A 14,061-nucleotide genomic window follows, 5' to 3' on the forward strand; every position below is an offset into this window, starting at 1 on the left:
AGGTGCTTACAAAGTCATCTCCTTGTGAGATATTCATCGGTTCTCATTTAATCTGAAATATTTGAGGTCTATTATGCTAGTTGTGCCAATTTGCTTCTTTGTTAACATCTATTTTATAACAGCATGATCATGATAAACTGTTGCCTTAATAGTCTTCTCATTTGCCATTTTTTGAAATCGATATGAGGTTAAGTTCAAATTGTGGAACATATAGTACATTATTTAGAATGATTTGCTCATTTATATGAATATTCCCCATATACTCAACTTGAATTAACATGTGATTTGGTAAACTAACTTTTGTCCCCATAACCGTTTTTAAGTATGTGAATAACCTTTTGTTATTACGAATATGTCAAGTTTCACCAGTATCAAGAATACAAATATTGGATTGATAATGTCTAAAACTAAGAGTGAGATTATAGTGGATACCTGACTCCTTTTCATTTGCAACAGTAACACAGTTTGCAGAAGCCAATTTTCCAGTGAGAACAACAGTTAATTGTTGGCATGGGGAATTTGTGAGACTTGTGATAACATCAACAACTTCATCTCTGTTTTGATTGTCAATTTGTGAGTTATTAGATACAAAATTAACATGTAGAGTGTTTTGGTTTGAATTGTGATTGAAACGATATCCTAGAGGGAAGCCATGGAGTTTGTAACACTTATCAACAGTATGTACAGTTTTCTTCTAGTGAGTACATATTGTTGAAAAATGAATCTTGCTAGAGAAATGATTTCTTTGACTATTATTGCTTTGCACATTAAATGCCACAAGAGAGTTAGGGATTTGAGAAACAGTTATCTCCCTTTGATGCTCTTCTTGAATCACTAGTGAGAAAATCTGATTGACTGTGGGAATTAGATCTATCAACAATATGTGTCCTCTAATTTGTGCTTAATTTTCATTGAGCCCTATCAAAAATGTCATGGTGTATTCAACTTCCTTAGCACTACCAGAGATACATAATCCGCATGTACAATGAGCATCAAAATTGGCTAATTCCTCCCAAAGTACTTTGAGTTTAGTGAAATAGGTACTTACAAAGTCATCTCCTTGTGAGATATTCATCAATTCTCATTTAATCTAAAGTATCTGAGGCCCATAACTCTATTGAAATCTTTCTTTGAGATCTTACCAAATAGCAAATGCAACTTTCAAATATATGACAGATGTAGAAATTTCCTTCAAAAGTGAGTTCAAAATCCAGGAAATAATGATATTGTTGTCCAGGTTATATGATTTAAGTCGATTTGCATCAATAGCAAAAAGTTGTGCAATATCTCGAGTAACAAAATCAAGTTTGTTCTTAACGGAAAGAGTTATAGTCATAGAACGGGACCACGAAGAATAATTCTCCCTAGTGAGGACTTGATTAACAAGAAGCGTGCCAGGATTGTCTATTTGTCTGGGTGATGCAAGTAGTACAGATCATCAAATGATCCATTATTTACAGGAGTAACAAATTTGTTGGACATGATCTTAAGAAGAATGAATCAATTTGAAACAAAGAACAAAAGAAAGTTGAGTTCAACAAATTGAAAATAGAGGATCAATCAATCATGAATCATGATGAATTTGGAACAGAGAATGATACCATATTGTCATAGTAAAAGAGATGAAGAAGAATGAAATATGAAGCTTCGTTATCTTTATTGAACTGGAAACAAAGACATATAGTGTCTTAAGTTGTGCATCATTATCTATCATGAGCCTAACTAACTATAAACAACTCAAGTTAATTTAACTAATGCTAAACTATCCACGATAAGAAATAATAGATCAACAACTTCTAACTATCTCTAAATGACAAAGCATAAGGCTAATACATGGAGGCACTTTTCTAACCTTGAACCGTAGATGGGGATGGGAAATTTAAGGGAGAGTAGAGAAGGTAGCAGTGGTGGTCATCCTTTTCAGATGGAGGTGGTGAAGTGAGTTGATATGACGGGAGAAGGGGGAGGAGGAGGAAAACACGGGCTACAATCTGTGAAGGGGGATTGGGTTGTGGGGGGCGGTGGGGTCATTTTATATTTATTTAACAAAAAAAATTAAAAAATGGAAAACAATTGAAAAATAATTATGTAAATATAAAAAAGTCCCGTTTTTTAATTTTGGGAGGGACATCCTCCTTAATAAATGAAGGGTTTTTTTGTCACATGTCAATCTCTCATGAATTTTGACACTTGTCATTTTGTGGTATTTTTGAAATAAATATTATGTACTTGTCAATTTTTGGTTTGTTTCAATTTTTAAAATTAAAGTCATATACTTATATATGTAAAGTATTAAATATGATATATATATATATATATATATATATATATATATATATATATATATATATATATATATGAAATTAAATTGCAATAAATATGTATCTTTTTTATTTTAAAGTTATACATTAAAAAATATTTTATGTTTACACTTTAATGTTTAATCTTTTTTTTAAATCAACATGTGTAATATACGGGTTTCACACCTAGTATTTCATAAAGAAACTTGTTGAAAATGACTATTTTTCCAATTTTTGAAGGGTTTGATTTGATTTCCTAGGAAAAAATACAGGACTATTTTTACGGTTTTGTTAAAAATTAAATAAAATTGACCCTAAATAAACAATAAAATAAAAAAAAATACCAATTTTCGAGCATACGATAAACTTGACCAAGCCGATGAGGTATCATCAAAAGACCAAATTTTTAAATGTACATCATATCTTCTACCTCTCCATCTCAAAGGGGCCACTAATTAACCTTCTCTATACCCTAACCCATCTTCTATGTATCTCTTCAACCTGATCAAACTCTATATTCCAGTATTATTTGGAAATCTAACAACATCAACAACAAACAAAAAAGAAAAGGAAAACTCAAAATCTATACTCTTAAAATGCTCCATTCCTCTTCAAGATTTAGCAAACCGAGCATTAATCCTCTTCTGGATCGGAGTCCTACAAGAGGGACACTCATTCATCCTCTCCTCATGCTTCACATTGCATGCTTTACAAAGAACTTGATGACCACAAGGAACAAAAACAACACTCATCTCTTCATTCAAACACATCACACATTCCCTATCCTTCTTCTTCTTCTTCATCTTCTTCTTCTTTTTTTTCTTCTTGCTCATATTTCTGAAACCTTCTAACCCTTTTGAAGAGTCCATGTTCATATTCATACTCATATACATTTCAGCAATCCTCTTACTTTCAGCCTCTAACTTTAATGCGGATATCTCATACTCAATCCTCTTCTTTTCAGTCTCATTCTTTTTAAACTCTTCCTCTGCCTTCCCTTTCATTATCTCATATTCTGCCATAGCCAAAGCTTCAATACGTTCTCTTTCGTTCTTGATACATTCAGCCTTGTTAACAACTTTAGCAGTCTCCCTTTCCTCCTTCGCCACCCTAATCTGAAATTTATCAATCGCATTAATAAGTATCGTATTCTTTGGTAAATATTATTTTAAAAAAAAAGGTACAAAAATAAATAAATATACCAGGGTTTCTGAGAGGAGACATTTGGCCTTTTCTAGTTCCTGTTGCTTTTGACCCACCTGACGTTTTAACACTTTAAGCTCTTCTTCCAATGAAGTCTTTTCAGACCCAAAAGCCGACTGAGACTTTTTCCGAGCTTCCTCCTCTTTGATCAGCGCTTGTTCCAATCTTTTAGCTTGAAAGATGCTTCGATTTCTTTCCCTTTCCATCTCCTCTTTGATAACAGATTGTTCAGTCTTGAGCTTAACAATGGTGGAATTAGCCACATTAAGCTCGCTATTTGTAGTATTCAGAGTAAGCGTCGTTTCCAATAGTCTCTTAGCTGTATTCTCATCCATGGCTTCATTATCTTTCATTTCCGCTTTCAACATATTGACCTCCGATCGATTCTGGTTCAGCCGCTTGGTGACCTCCATAACCTTCGAGGTCGCCCAATCATCCCAGCCTTGAAGCTCTTTCTGCAACGCCTCAATTTGAGCAACTGCCTCTAATCTCAGTATATCTTTGTCATCTCGAGGCACATACTCACCCTTTTCATCACATGGAATGTTTTTCAAATAGTAATCTAGGGTTTTCGGTTGTTCAGACTTCGGTGTTCCTTTTGGTTTCTCTTCGGTTTCTTTTAATGCCAAAGATGTGTTCTTGTTTTGTTCAGAAGAAGAAGAAGAAGAAGAAGAAGATGGTGATTGTTTGTTTACCAATGACAATTCTTTCAAGCTAAAAACTTGCTTCTTCAAGCCTTTTCTAATACGTCGTCCCTTATATGGCTTTTCTACAAGTAAAGCAGCCTTCCCTCGAAGGGTAGCGTCTCGTTTGTGTGTAGCCACAGCGCACCAGTTTCTACAAGTGCAAATGTCATCCGTTTTTTTCCCAGATTTTGAGCTTTGAGAGGGTGGTCTTTTAACATTTGAGGCTATGGTTTCTTGATTTTTAGGTTCAGATTTAGACCCGGATTCAATTTCGGGTTCTGCAGATGTACCCATTTGTTGAAGGTCTCTTTCCATAACACTTGCTTTAGACACATTCAAATCGCACATCAAAAGACACCAAATTGCTTCACTAACAGATAGATTTGGTTTGCTATCTCTAAGCGTAGCCACCATCTCCAAAACCGTGAAATCCACCAATTCGTTTAATTCTTGAAATGTATGATCCGATGAATCATTGTATTTCTTGTTGTTACTTTTAAGAGAAAGTAAAGCACATTCAGCAATGTTTGACTCCACGCCTTCGGAGCAATAGAAAGGAGTCAAAGGACCACATCTTAAAATCGCATTCTCAGCAGCTTCCTTGGTGTACCCTTTTTTAGTAATCTTTGTGATAGCATTTTGAATGCATAGGTTTAAGGTTTCAGACACAAGTTTTATGAGACCTCTAACACCTGTAGTATCGCAGTCAGGATCATTCAAGAATGCTTCGACTTCCTCCTTGGTCATAACGAGTTTAGCCTTCATTGACTCCATGACTTTGTCTTCAAAATCTTCATATTCGAACAATTTTGTTAGGAATTATGAGTATAATTCGGGCCAACAAGAGGAAATTTTAACAAATTATAGTATTATGAATTAAAACATTTTTGACATAATCAAATAAAAGCAGCAAATTAATGAAAACATCATGGCGTCACCTTGTAATCAATGCTAAATTGTATGTGTTCACATTGGTTTCAGAAAATGATGAAAATAATTCACGAAAGGAGCACCATTACCTTGAACTAACTCTTTCTCTGTTAAATCGGAAAGGATCCTAAAACTCGATTGGAAAATTAATCCCAGAAGAAGAAAGCATAAAAGGAAATGTTCATTCAGTCAATTAAACAAACACATAGAGGGACATGAATTGAACTAAACCAGCTTCACGCAATCAGATGAAAACCTAGGAATCCCAATTTAGTTCAGAACGGAAAACAGAAATTGTATCATCGGAATCAAGAATTAATCAAATTAAGAAACATACCCATCAATAATGATCTTGTGAGAAACTCGAATAATTCAGAAACACAAACGGTGGCCTCAAACTCAAGTGAAAGAAGCAACGATGGCAGAATTTACAGAAAATGTAGGATGAAACCCAACTCCATTCTTGTCTTTTTACAACCCCGGAGAAGAACGCTTGTTCTGCTGAAAATCAGAAGGTGGGTTTGGAGCTATTTATAGGGGTCTGGGAAACCCATTTCAGCAGGATTGAAGCGAAAAGTGACAAAAACGGCCACTTATTCTATTTTCTATCAGGCCATCCGTTATACCCACCACATACCATATATGTGGTATCACATCATCACCACATTCCACTACCACATACATGGGGTACTTACCACTAAACACACCACTCCACCTCATTTTTTTATTTAAATTTAATTCAAAAATACATTAAAACACCACTCCACCTCATTTTTTTATTTAAATTTAATTCAAAAATACATTAAAAACATTTTTTTAATACTATTTTTCCATTAAATTAAAATACCAAATTACATTAAATAAAAACTAAATTAATTGAAATTAAAAAATAAAATAAAAATAACAATCAAAATAAAAATTACATTAGTTAATTTAAAAAAAAATAAAAAAAAACATTAAAAAACTAAAAATTCCAACCATACATAAAATAAACTACCCCCTACGCCTACGTCGGGCTCGAACCGACTCTTTCATTGCTAGAAAAAGTTCCAAGTCTTCGCCCTCAAGGTCGTCCGCTTTCATTTTCAAGATTTCCATATCGGTTTTTGTTTGGAGTGTCTCTTGTGCCTCTTGAAATGATGTTTGTGCTTCGATCATTTTTTGTTCCATCCGAGTCATCACCTCGGCCTTCGTTTCCTGAAGCTGCACATATCGATCAAATTTATTGTCGAACATATCCATAACACTAGAATTCGAAGATGTTGACGCCGCTTTTTTTGCTTTATTTCTTCCAACGGGCCGAGGAAGAGGTTGGTCGGTTTCAAGATCTATCGGATCGTCGTTGATGTCGATGTGTGTTCGGCCGTCCGATTGTTGAGAAGCTCCATCGGGGTTTCTCGAACGCTTTGAACCGGAAGATTGGGAACTTCCTTCCGTTTGCTCTTTCCATTTTGGGGAGTCTTTCAATTTTAGCCACGGCTTCATATACGGAAAAGCTTTGCGTGTAGGCGTTGTTTTTTCATATTGGTCCATGGCCGCCTTGAAAACATCAAAATCGTTCGAGCCGCTTTTGCGTATGTTTAGGAGATTGTTGTAGATTCCTCCAAAATCGGTGCATTTTAATCGAATATCTCGCCATTTCGACGTAATTTGATCGGCATTTCGAGCTTCACTTTCCATTAACTCGTAAAAAATGGCTCGGACTTTTTCCCAAAAACTTCCGTACGTCTGGCTATCTCCTACAATTGGATCTTCGGAAGCCGCCACCCATGCCTCCGCTAACTTTTCTTCTTCTTCTTTTGTCCATGGGACCCTTTCTTGGTTGGTAGTGGGTCGGGCTGGTTTTTTTCCTTTTTTCTTTTTTGGTTGAGGTGGTGGTGAAGGTTGCGTTTCCGGAACAAAATCCGGCGAAAGTGGTGGTTGTGAGCTTGGTGGTTGTTGTTGTGACGATTGTTGTTGTAGTTGTTGTAGTTGTTGGAATTGTTGAAATTGTTGGTATTGTTGTTGCATTTGTTGTTGTTGGAAAGCCGGAAAAGGTTGATATTGTTGTTGGAAAAGTGGTGTTTGTTGGATAGGGGAACCACTTTGAAGTAGATTGATAAAACCACCTTGAGGTGACTCCATCGTCGGGAATTATCGAGGTGTTGTGTCTAACGCAAAAGCGTTATCGGGTTTGCGATTTCGGTAGTTTGGAGGGGTATTTTGGTTGGGATCCATGATTTTTGGTTGTGAAGATGTAGTGTGTAGTTTGTGTATAGAGAAAGAAAAGAATGGTGTAAAAAATAAGAAGTAAAAGTATGGTATTTATAGGTAAATAAATTATTTATTTATTTATTTATTTTTTTATTTATTTTTTTATTTATTTTTTTTTACAAATTTAGCCGTTTAACAACGGCTACACAACGGATACAAATCAACGGCTACACAAGAAACGAATTCGATTGGTCGTTTGCATTCGTTGTCCGGGCCACGGAAGGCCACGACCACGAGCCACCACGAACCACCGGGGTGGTGTGCACGGCCGTGGTTCGTGGCCAAGTAGACCACGGACGCGTTCGTGCAATGTACACCGGATGCTCTTATTAATATTAATTTTCATTCAATGGATATATCATGTGAATTCACATTTGCGCGAAAAACATTTATATAGTTGAAGTCTTTACATATATATGGTTTTTTTTAAATAGAACAATAATGTTGTTGTTAAATTTGATATCCTAAATTGATAAAATATATTGATTATTTTGAATTATATTATAATATATATACATCTATTATAACTGCATTATCTTAATAGTTTGAATGACTTCTACCCGCAAGTTACACATAAATAAAATTAAATATAATATATGGTTTAATGTTATTTATAGTTGTTATTATTGTTAATTAAATTTTTAAAATTTATTTGCTTATTGTTTTAATTTCTATCATTATAATTATTTAAAACATCAAATATTGTTTTATGATTTTAAATATAACAATATAATCATTTATAGAGAGTTATTTTTAACTATTGTTACTGTAAGTTATTTTAAGCTACTTATTTGAAAACTTTTAACGATTGTAAAAATATCATTGGAAAATATTTTAGTTAAATTGAGATTACAATTTAGTTTTTGCGTTTATCACTACAATTTATCACTTTTAACTTCTTACAAAATATTCTTTGGTTTTTGTTAAGTGGAAATGAAATTTATATTTAAGTTGACACTGTAATGTTATATTTAAATTAACAATTTAAGTATTTTTGTCCAAACTGTTCAAAAGTTGTAGCTTTAAACTAATGATGGTTTACATACAACAACATTTTAAATCTAATAAATAAAGTATAATATGTTAAAAATTAAAGACATAACTTTATAAGTAGAAGTAAAGATATTATTTTAAAATTGAAATTTAGTTTATTTATGATTACACTTTAGGTTTGATATTTATTTAACCTTATTAACAAATTTATAATAATTATTAGAAAGACACTACAACTTATCACTTTTAAATATTTACAAAATATTTTTTGGTTTGTTTAAGTAATCTAAAATTTATATTTAAGTTAAACATCTATTATTATATTTAAATTAACAATTTAAGTATTTTTTACAAATTGTTCCAAAATTGTATCTTTAAAATGATAATGGTTTACATCCAACAATATATTAACACTAATAAATTAAATATAATATGTTAAAAGTTAAAAAAACATAACTTTATAAGTAGAAGTAAAGATATTTTTTTAATATTGAAATTTATTTTATATATGATTACACTTTAGGTTTGATATTTATTTAACCTTATTAACCAATTATAATTATTATTAGAAAGAAATTGAAAAGTCATGGGAGTTTCAAATGAATGTGGTGAAAAGAAAAATGCATGGGAGTTTGAAATGCATGAGGTTCAAGGAAAAATGCTAGCTTTATAAGATACTAGGCGAATGCCCGCGCATTGCGCAGAAACACTTATACAGTTGAAGTCTACAAATATATGATTTTTTTAATATAACAATAACGTTATTGTTAAATTTGATATAATAATTTCTATATACTATATTAATAATTTGATATAATATATTGATTATTTTGAATTATATGATAATATATACATTTATTATAACTTCATAATCTCAATCGTTTGAATGACTTCTACCCGCGAGTTACACATGAATAAAATATAATATAATATATGATTTGATGTTATTTATAATTGTTTTTACTGTTAATTAATTTTTTAAAAATGTATTTGTTTAATGTTTTAATTTCTATCATTATCATTATTTAAAACATCAAACATTGTTTTTTTATTTTAAAGCTAACAATATAATCATTTATATAGAGTTGTTTTTAACTATTGTTATTATAAGTTATTTTAAGCTACTTATTTGGAAACTTTTAACGATTATAAAAATATATTTTAGTTAAATTGAAATTACAATTTAGTTTTTGCTTTTATCACTACAATTTATCACTTTTAACTATTTACAAAATATTCTTTAGTTTTTTTAAATGGAACTGAAATTTATATTTGAGTTGACATTGTAATGTGCAGAAACACCTATATAGTTGAAGTCTTTACAAATATATATTTTTAAAATATAACACTAACGTTATTGTTAAATTTGATATAATAATTCGTATATTAATTTGATATAATATATTGACTATTTTGAATTATATGATAATATATAAATATATTATAACGTCATAATCTCAATCGTTTGAATGACTTCTAGTCGCGAGTTACACATCAATAAAATTAAATATTATATATGGTTTAATATTATTTATAGTTGTTACTTTTAACTAATTTTTTAAAATATATTTGCTTAATGTTTTAATTTCTATCATTATAATTATTTAAAACATCAAACATTATTTTTTTGATTTTAAAGGTAACAATATAATCATTTATATAGAGTTATTTTTAACTATTGTTATTATAAGTTATTTTAAGCTACTTATTTGAAATTTTTTAACGATTATATAAATATATTTAGGAAATATTTCAGTTAAACTGATATTATAATTTAGTTTTTTTGCATTTATCACTATAATTTATCACTTTTAACTATTTACAAAATATTATTTGGTTTTTTTAGTCGAACTGAAATTTATATTTAAGTTGACACTGTAATGTTATATTTAAATTAACAATTTAAGTATTTTGTCCAAACTGTTCAAAAATTGTAACTTTAAACTGATAATGGTTTACATGCAACAACATTTTAAATCTAATAAATCAAGTATAATATGTTAAAATTTAAAGAAATAAATTTATAAATAGAAGTAAAGATATTATTTTAAAATTGAAATTTAATCTATTTATGATTACACTTTAGGTTTGATATTTATTTAACCTTATTAACCAACTTACAATCATTATTAGAAAGACACTACAATTTATCACTTTTAACTATTTATAAAGTAATCTTTGGGTTGTTTAAGTTAAATAAAATTTATATTTAAGTTGAGCCTATAATGTTATATTTTAATTAATAATGTAAGTATTTTATACAAATTGTTCAAAAATTATACCTTTAAAATGATAATGGTTTACATCCAACAATATATTAAAACTAATAAATTAAGTATAATATGTTAAAAGTTAAAAAACATAATTTTATAAGTAGAATTAAAGATATTATTTTAATATTGAAATTTATTTTATATATGAATACATTTTAGATTTGATATTTATTTAACCTAATTACCAAATTATAATTATTATTATAAAGAAATTGAAAAGTCATGGGAGTTTCAAATGAATGTAGTGAAAGGAAAAAAGAATGGGGGTTTCAAATGCATGTAATTCAAGAAAAAATGATAGCTTTATAAGTATGTATGATATGTAACTCAATAATCTTACGATATAACTCATACTCAAATAAATCGTCATGGGTATACAAACACTATTACACTCATAATTAAATTATAACCCGTGTTAAACGTAGGGAACCCATAAAAAAACATACAAACGTCTATAGATATTGCATAATGATTAAAAAAATTATAGCTATTGGTATTATTGAAATATATAGAAGATACACTGAAATTGATAAATATCTATAATCGTTGAAAGACCTCTTTGTAGACAACATTTTTTGTTTTATTAGTTGAACAACCTTCCGTGTCACATATGAATACCTTCAAACATTTTTTATTTGTGACACGGGGAAATAGCTACATATAACCGATCATGAGTGAAAACGAGTCTACGCAAGTATAATCCAACATCTTATAATGATTGTCTTTGACTTTTGTTAATGGCCATAGCGAAACAAACATTTATGGGGAATTGTCTCCGCTAAAATCGAAATTGATTTTTTTTATCAGACTGGGATAACTTCATGCGAGGTATATAAGTAGTCTCATTGAAAAATCTGACAGATATGATTCGGGCTTCAATGACGTGTCTTCCCAGCCTTACGATATGTAATCTAGTACCATTGCATAGTCCTTTGGTTTGGTCGATATAACGAAGTAACATTTCCAGAACACCTTTTTTTAGTATAAGTTTATGGTTGAGAATTCCAGAAGCCTTAAAACCAGTCAACATATCTGGAGAGTATACCGATTCCTCAAAAGAATTTTGTGTCTCAGTCTCACATAAAGAATCTAAACTCGGATACGTTTTCCCTTCATCTTTCATCAATTTTAACATGTAGCCATTGATAGCATCGACTTCTTCATTTGTAGAAACCAAAATAGCTTTATTTTGAAAATACGATGGATCATCAAGATGGTTCTAAAAGGATGAATAAATGGTGGATACAATTAAATGAATATGGTCACCCGTAGAGGGAACGATAACATCTTCTGAAAAATCAACTTCAACTTCACCATCATTAGGATCATCAATAGTACCTTCACCAATTTTAAGAATCCATTCAGGAAATGATTTTGTCTCTTCGAAATCATTGTTTGGACTAACGAACTGAAGCCTCATGTTTACATTCAAACATAAAGTTGTACATTCACAACATAATCTTGATGAATGCAATGATGCCTGAACAATATTTGAACAATTTCCTCTTTGTATTACTGGAAGAATCTGTCGAAAGTCACCTCCAAATACAATGGTCTTGCCTCCAAACAGTTTATTCTTGACCGATGAAAGGATAACGTCTCTAAGTGTCCTATCAACTGCTTCGAAACAATGACAGTGCATCATCGAGGCTTCATCCCATATGATAAATCTAGCTTTATTCAACAGTTCACATACATCGTTACCTAATGTAATAGAACAAAACGAATCCTCATTCAAGTTGATTGGTAGATGAAATCTTGAATGCGTTGTCCTACCACCAGAGAGCAAGAGTGTTACAATTCCGCTTGAAGCAACGTTGATAACAATTTCACCTTTAGATCTAATAGCAATAGACAATGTCTTCCAAACAAATGTTTTTCTTGTTCCTCCATAACCATACATGAAAAAGACACAACCTTTTTTGTTGTTAACATTGATAATTGTATCTTAAACCTTTTTTTGCTCGAAATTTAATTTGGAATGCAGTTGTCGATGTTCGACTTCAAAACCGGATGGATCATAATTAAGCTTATCTTGAATTAACATATTACAAGAATCTTGAATATATTTGTGTTCAGGTAACGGCATATTGGGTATTTGCTTCAGACTCAGTCCACAACTCAATAAAGATTTTTCAATGTATGACAACGTTAGGTGGAAAATTGCTTCCGGTTTTAGCTTCAAGCCTAAAAAGACAAAAAATTATGAAATTTTCTATTTTTAATATCAATTAATTTTAGAACATTTTTTGTGTAAATAGGTTAGATTATTTGAAAATGTATTTGTTACGCCGATTTCTTGTTCACGAATGTGAACAACATCATCAGAAAGACAATTATAGGTCACTTTAAAAACATGATGAGGACGGCATAGACTATCGGATGTAATCAACATAACAAATAGAGACCTGCAGAATGAAGCAATGGCCCAATGATGTGTTTCATGTATAGAAGATATATACTCTTTATCATCTCTAATAGACCAAGAGCATCGCAAACATCTTTGTAAGATTCATAAACGGTACTGTTAACTGTCCTGATATCTTCATAGCAAGTAGGACCCTTTGCTTTGTTAAGTAGAATGCGTAAGTAATAAACATCACCAGATTTGGGAGACACGTGATTAATTCTACCAAGTGACTCTGTCTTTGTTTTTCTTCTTATCCATACTTTATCTGATTTATTCCAAACATATTGACTTGGGAATTCAACATATGATAACTTTCGTGCATTTTCATCATAGATGTTACATTCCATCCAAGCCAATTAAGAAGCATCAATAGTTGGTTTAGAAACAACATTAGTAACACGTTGGGATGGTTTAAACAAAATAGGTTGTTTGTCTTCAAGGTGAAACGACAAACTTTCAACATGAGGTGTTCTATAATAAATATCATGCCCAAAAAGTCTCCAGCATGCCTCACAAGCATAAATATACCGACAATTGTAAAAGTCAACAATTTCATCACGATCGTTATTTTCTTTATGTTGCTTTTTTTATTCTCGGCGTCATCAAAAGAGGTTGTGATCTTGTCTGGTCCTTTGTTAATATACTTAAAAAGCTACTTTATCGATCCAAGTTGATTAGACCACTCAAGATTCATATGAGTTTGGTATTGCTTCAAAAGTATCTTATTATATGGAACAACATATCTGAAAAAGGAAAAAACATGTCATAAATAACATTTAAATCATATTATTTTTAAAACACCAAAGGGAGGGCAACACCGGATACCGCTGGGCAACACCGGATACCACTCAAGATTCATATGAGTTTGGTATTAAAACACCAAAGGGCGTCTATCCCAACTGTATCCGGTGTTGCCCTCCCTCCTTGAGGTCGAGGGTTTAGTATAAATTTGTATTTGCCGTTCCAAAAAAAATATCATTTTTAGTATAAATTTGTATATGTCGTTCCAAAAA

At 31.1% G+C, this 14,061-nt stretch overlaps 2 protein-coding genes across 3 annotated transcripts; both read right to left on the reverse strand.

Annotated features, from left to right (window-relative positions):
- Window positions 1-2,667: 2,667 nt before the first annotated feature.
- On the reverse strand, window positions 2,668-5,625 carry LOC145070763 (putative E3 ubiquitin-protein ligase RF298). 2 transcript variants are annotated; one of them, XM_079017724.1, is made up of 3 exons: window positions 5,457-5,625; window positions 3,503-4,980; window positions 2,668-3,415 (listed from the first exon to the last, which is right to left on the reverse strand). In XM_079017724.1, the coding sequence occupies exons 1-3, from the start codon at window positions 5,458-5,460 to the stop codon at window positions 2,912-2,914; spliced, it is 1,986 nt and encodes a 661-aa protein (XP_078873850.1). In that variant the 5' UTR covers window positions 5,461-5,625; the 3' UTR covers window positions 2,668-2,911. The 2 variants fall into 2 exon arrangements, with proteins under 2 accessions (XP_078873850.1, XP_078873851.1); XM_079017725.1 differs by lacking the exon at window positions 5,457-5,625 and adding an exon at window positions 5,209-5,442.
- Window positions 5,626-11,416: 5,791 nt separating this feature from the next.
- LOC145067103 (uncharacterized) lies at window positions 11,417-13,395 on the reverse strand. The gene is made up of 4 exons (XM_079014310.1): window positions 13,047-13,395; window positions 12,691-12,825; window positions 11,918-12,555; window positions 11,417-11,857 (listed from the first exon to the last, which is right to left on the reverse strand). The coding sequence occupies exons 1-4, from the start codon at window positions 13,393-13,395 to the stop codon at window positions 11,417-11,419; spliced, it is 1,563 nt and encodes a 520-aa protein (XP_078870436.1).
- Between the last annotated feature and the right edge of the window lie 666 nt (window positions 13,396-14,061).

This window comes from Lactuca serriola, chromosome 8 (genome assembly GCF_051521515.1).
Source record: "Lactuca serriola cultivar US96UC23 chromosome 8, Lser_US96UC23_V15, whole genome shotgun sequence".
NCBI classification, from domain to species: domain Eukaryota; kingdom Viridiplantae; phylum Streptophyta; class Magnoliopsida; order Asterales; family Asteraceae; genus Lactuca; species Lactuca serriola.

Bases quoted from the DNA above. Each gene is read 5' to 3' on its own strand.
- LOC145070763 (XM_079017724.1), bottom strand. The intron at 3,416-3,502 runs GTATATTTATTT...GATAAATTTCAG, and splicing joins GTCTCCTCTCAGAAACCCTG to ATTAGGGTGGCGAAGGAGGA.
- LOC145067103 (XM_079014310.1), bottom strand. From the start codon at position 13,395: ATGGAATGTAACATCTATGATGAAAATGCACGAAAGTTATCATATGTT. The intron at 12,826-13,046 runs GTCTCTATTTGT...TTGTCTTTTTAG, and splicing joins GCCATTGCTTCATTCTGCAG to GCTTGAAGCTAAAACCGGAA. The intron at 12,556-12,690 runs GTAATATGTTAA...ACAACAAAAAAG, and splicing joins CAAATATATTCAAGATTCTT to GTTGTGTCTTTTTCATGTAT.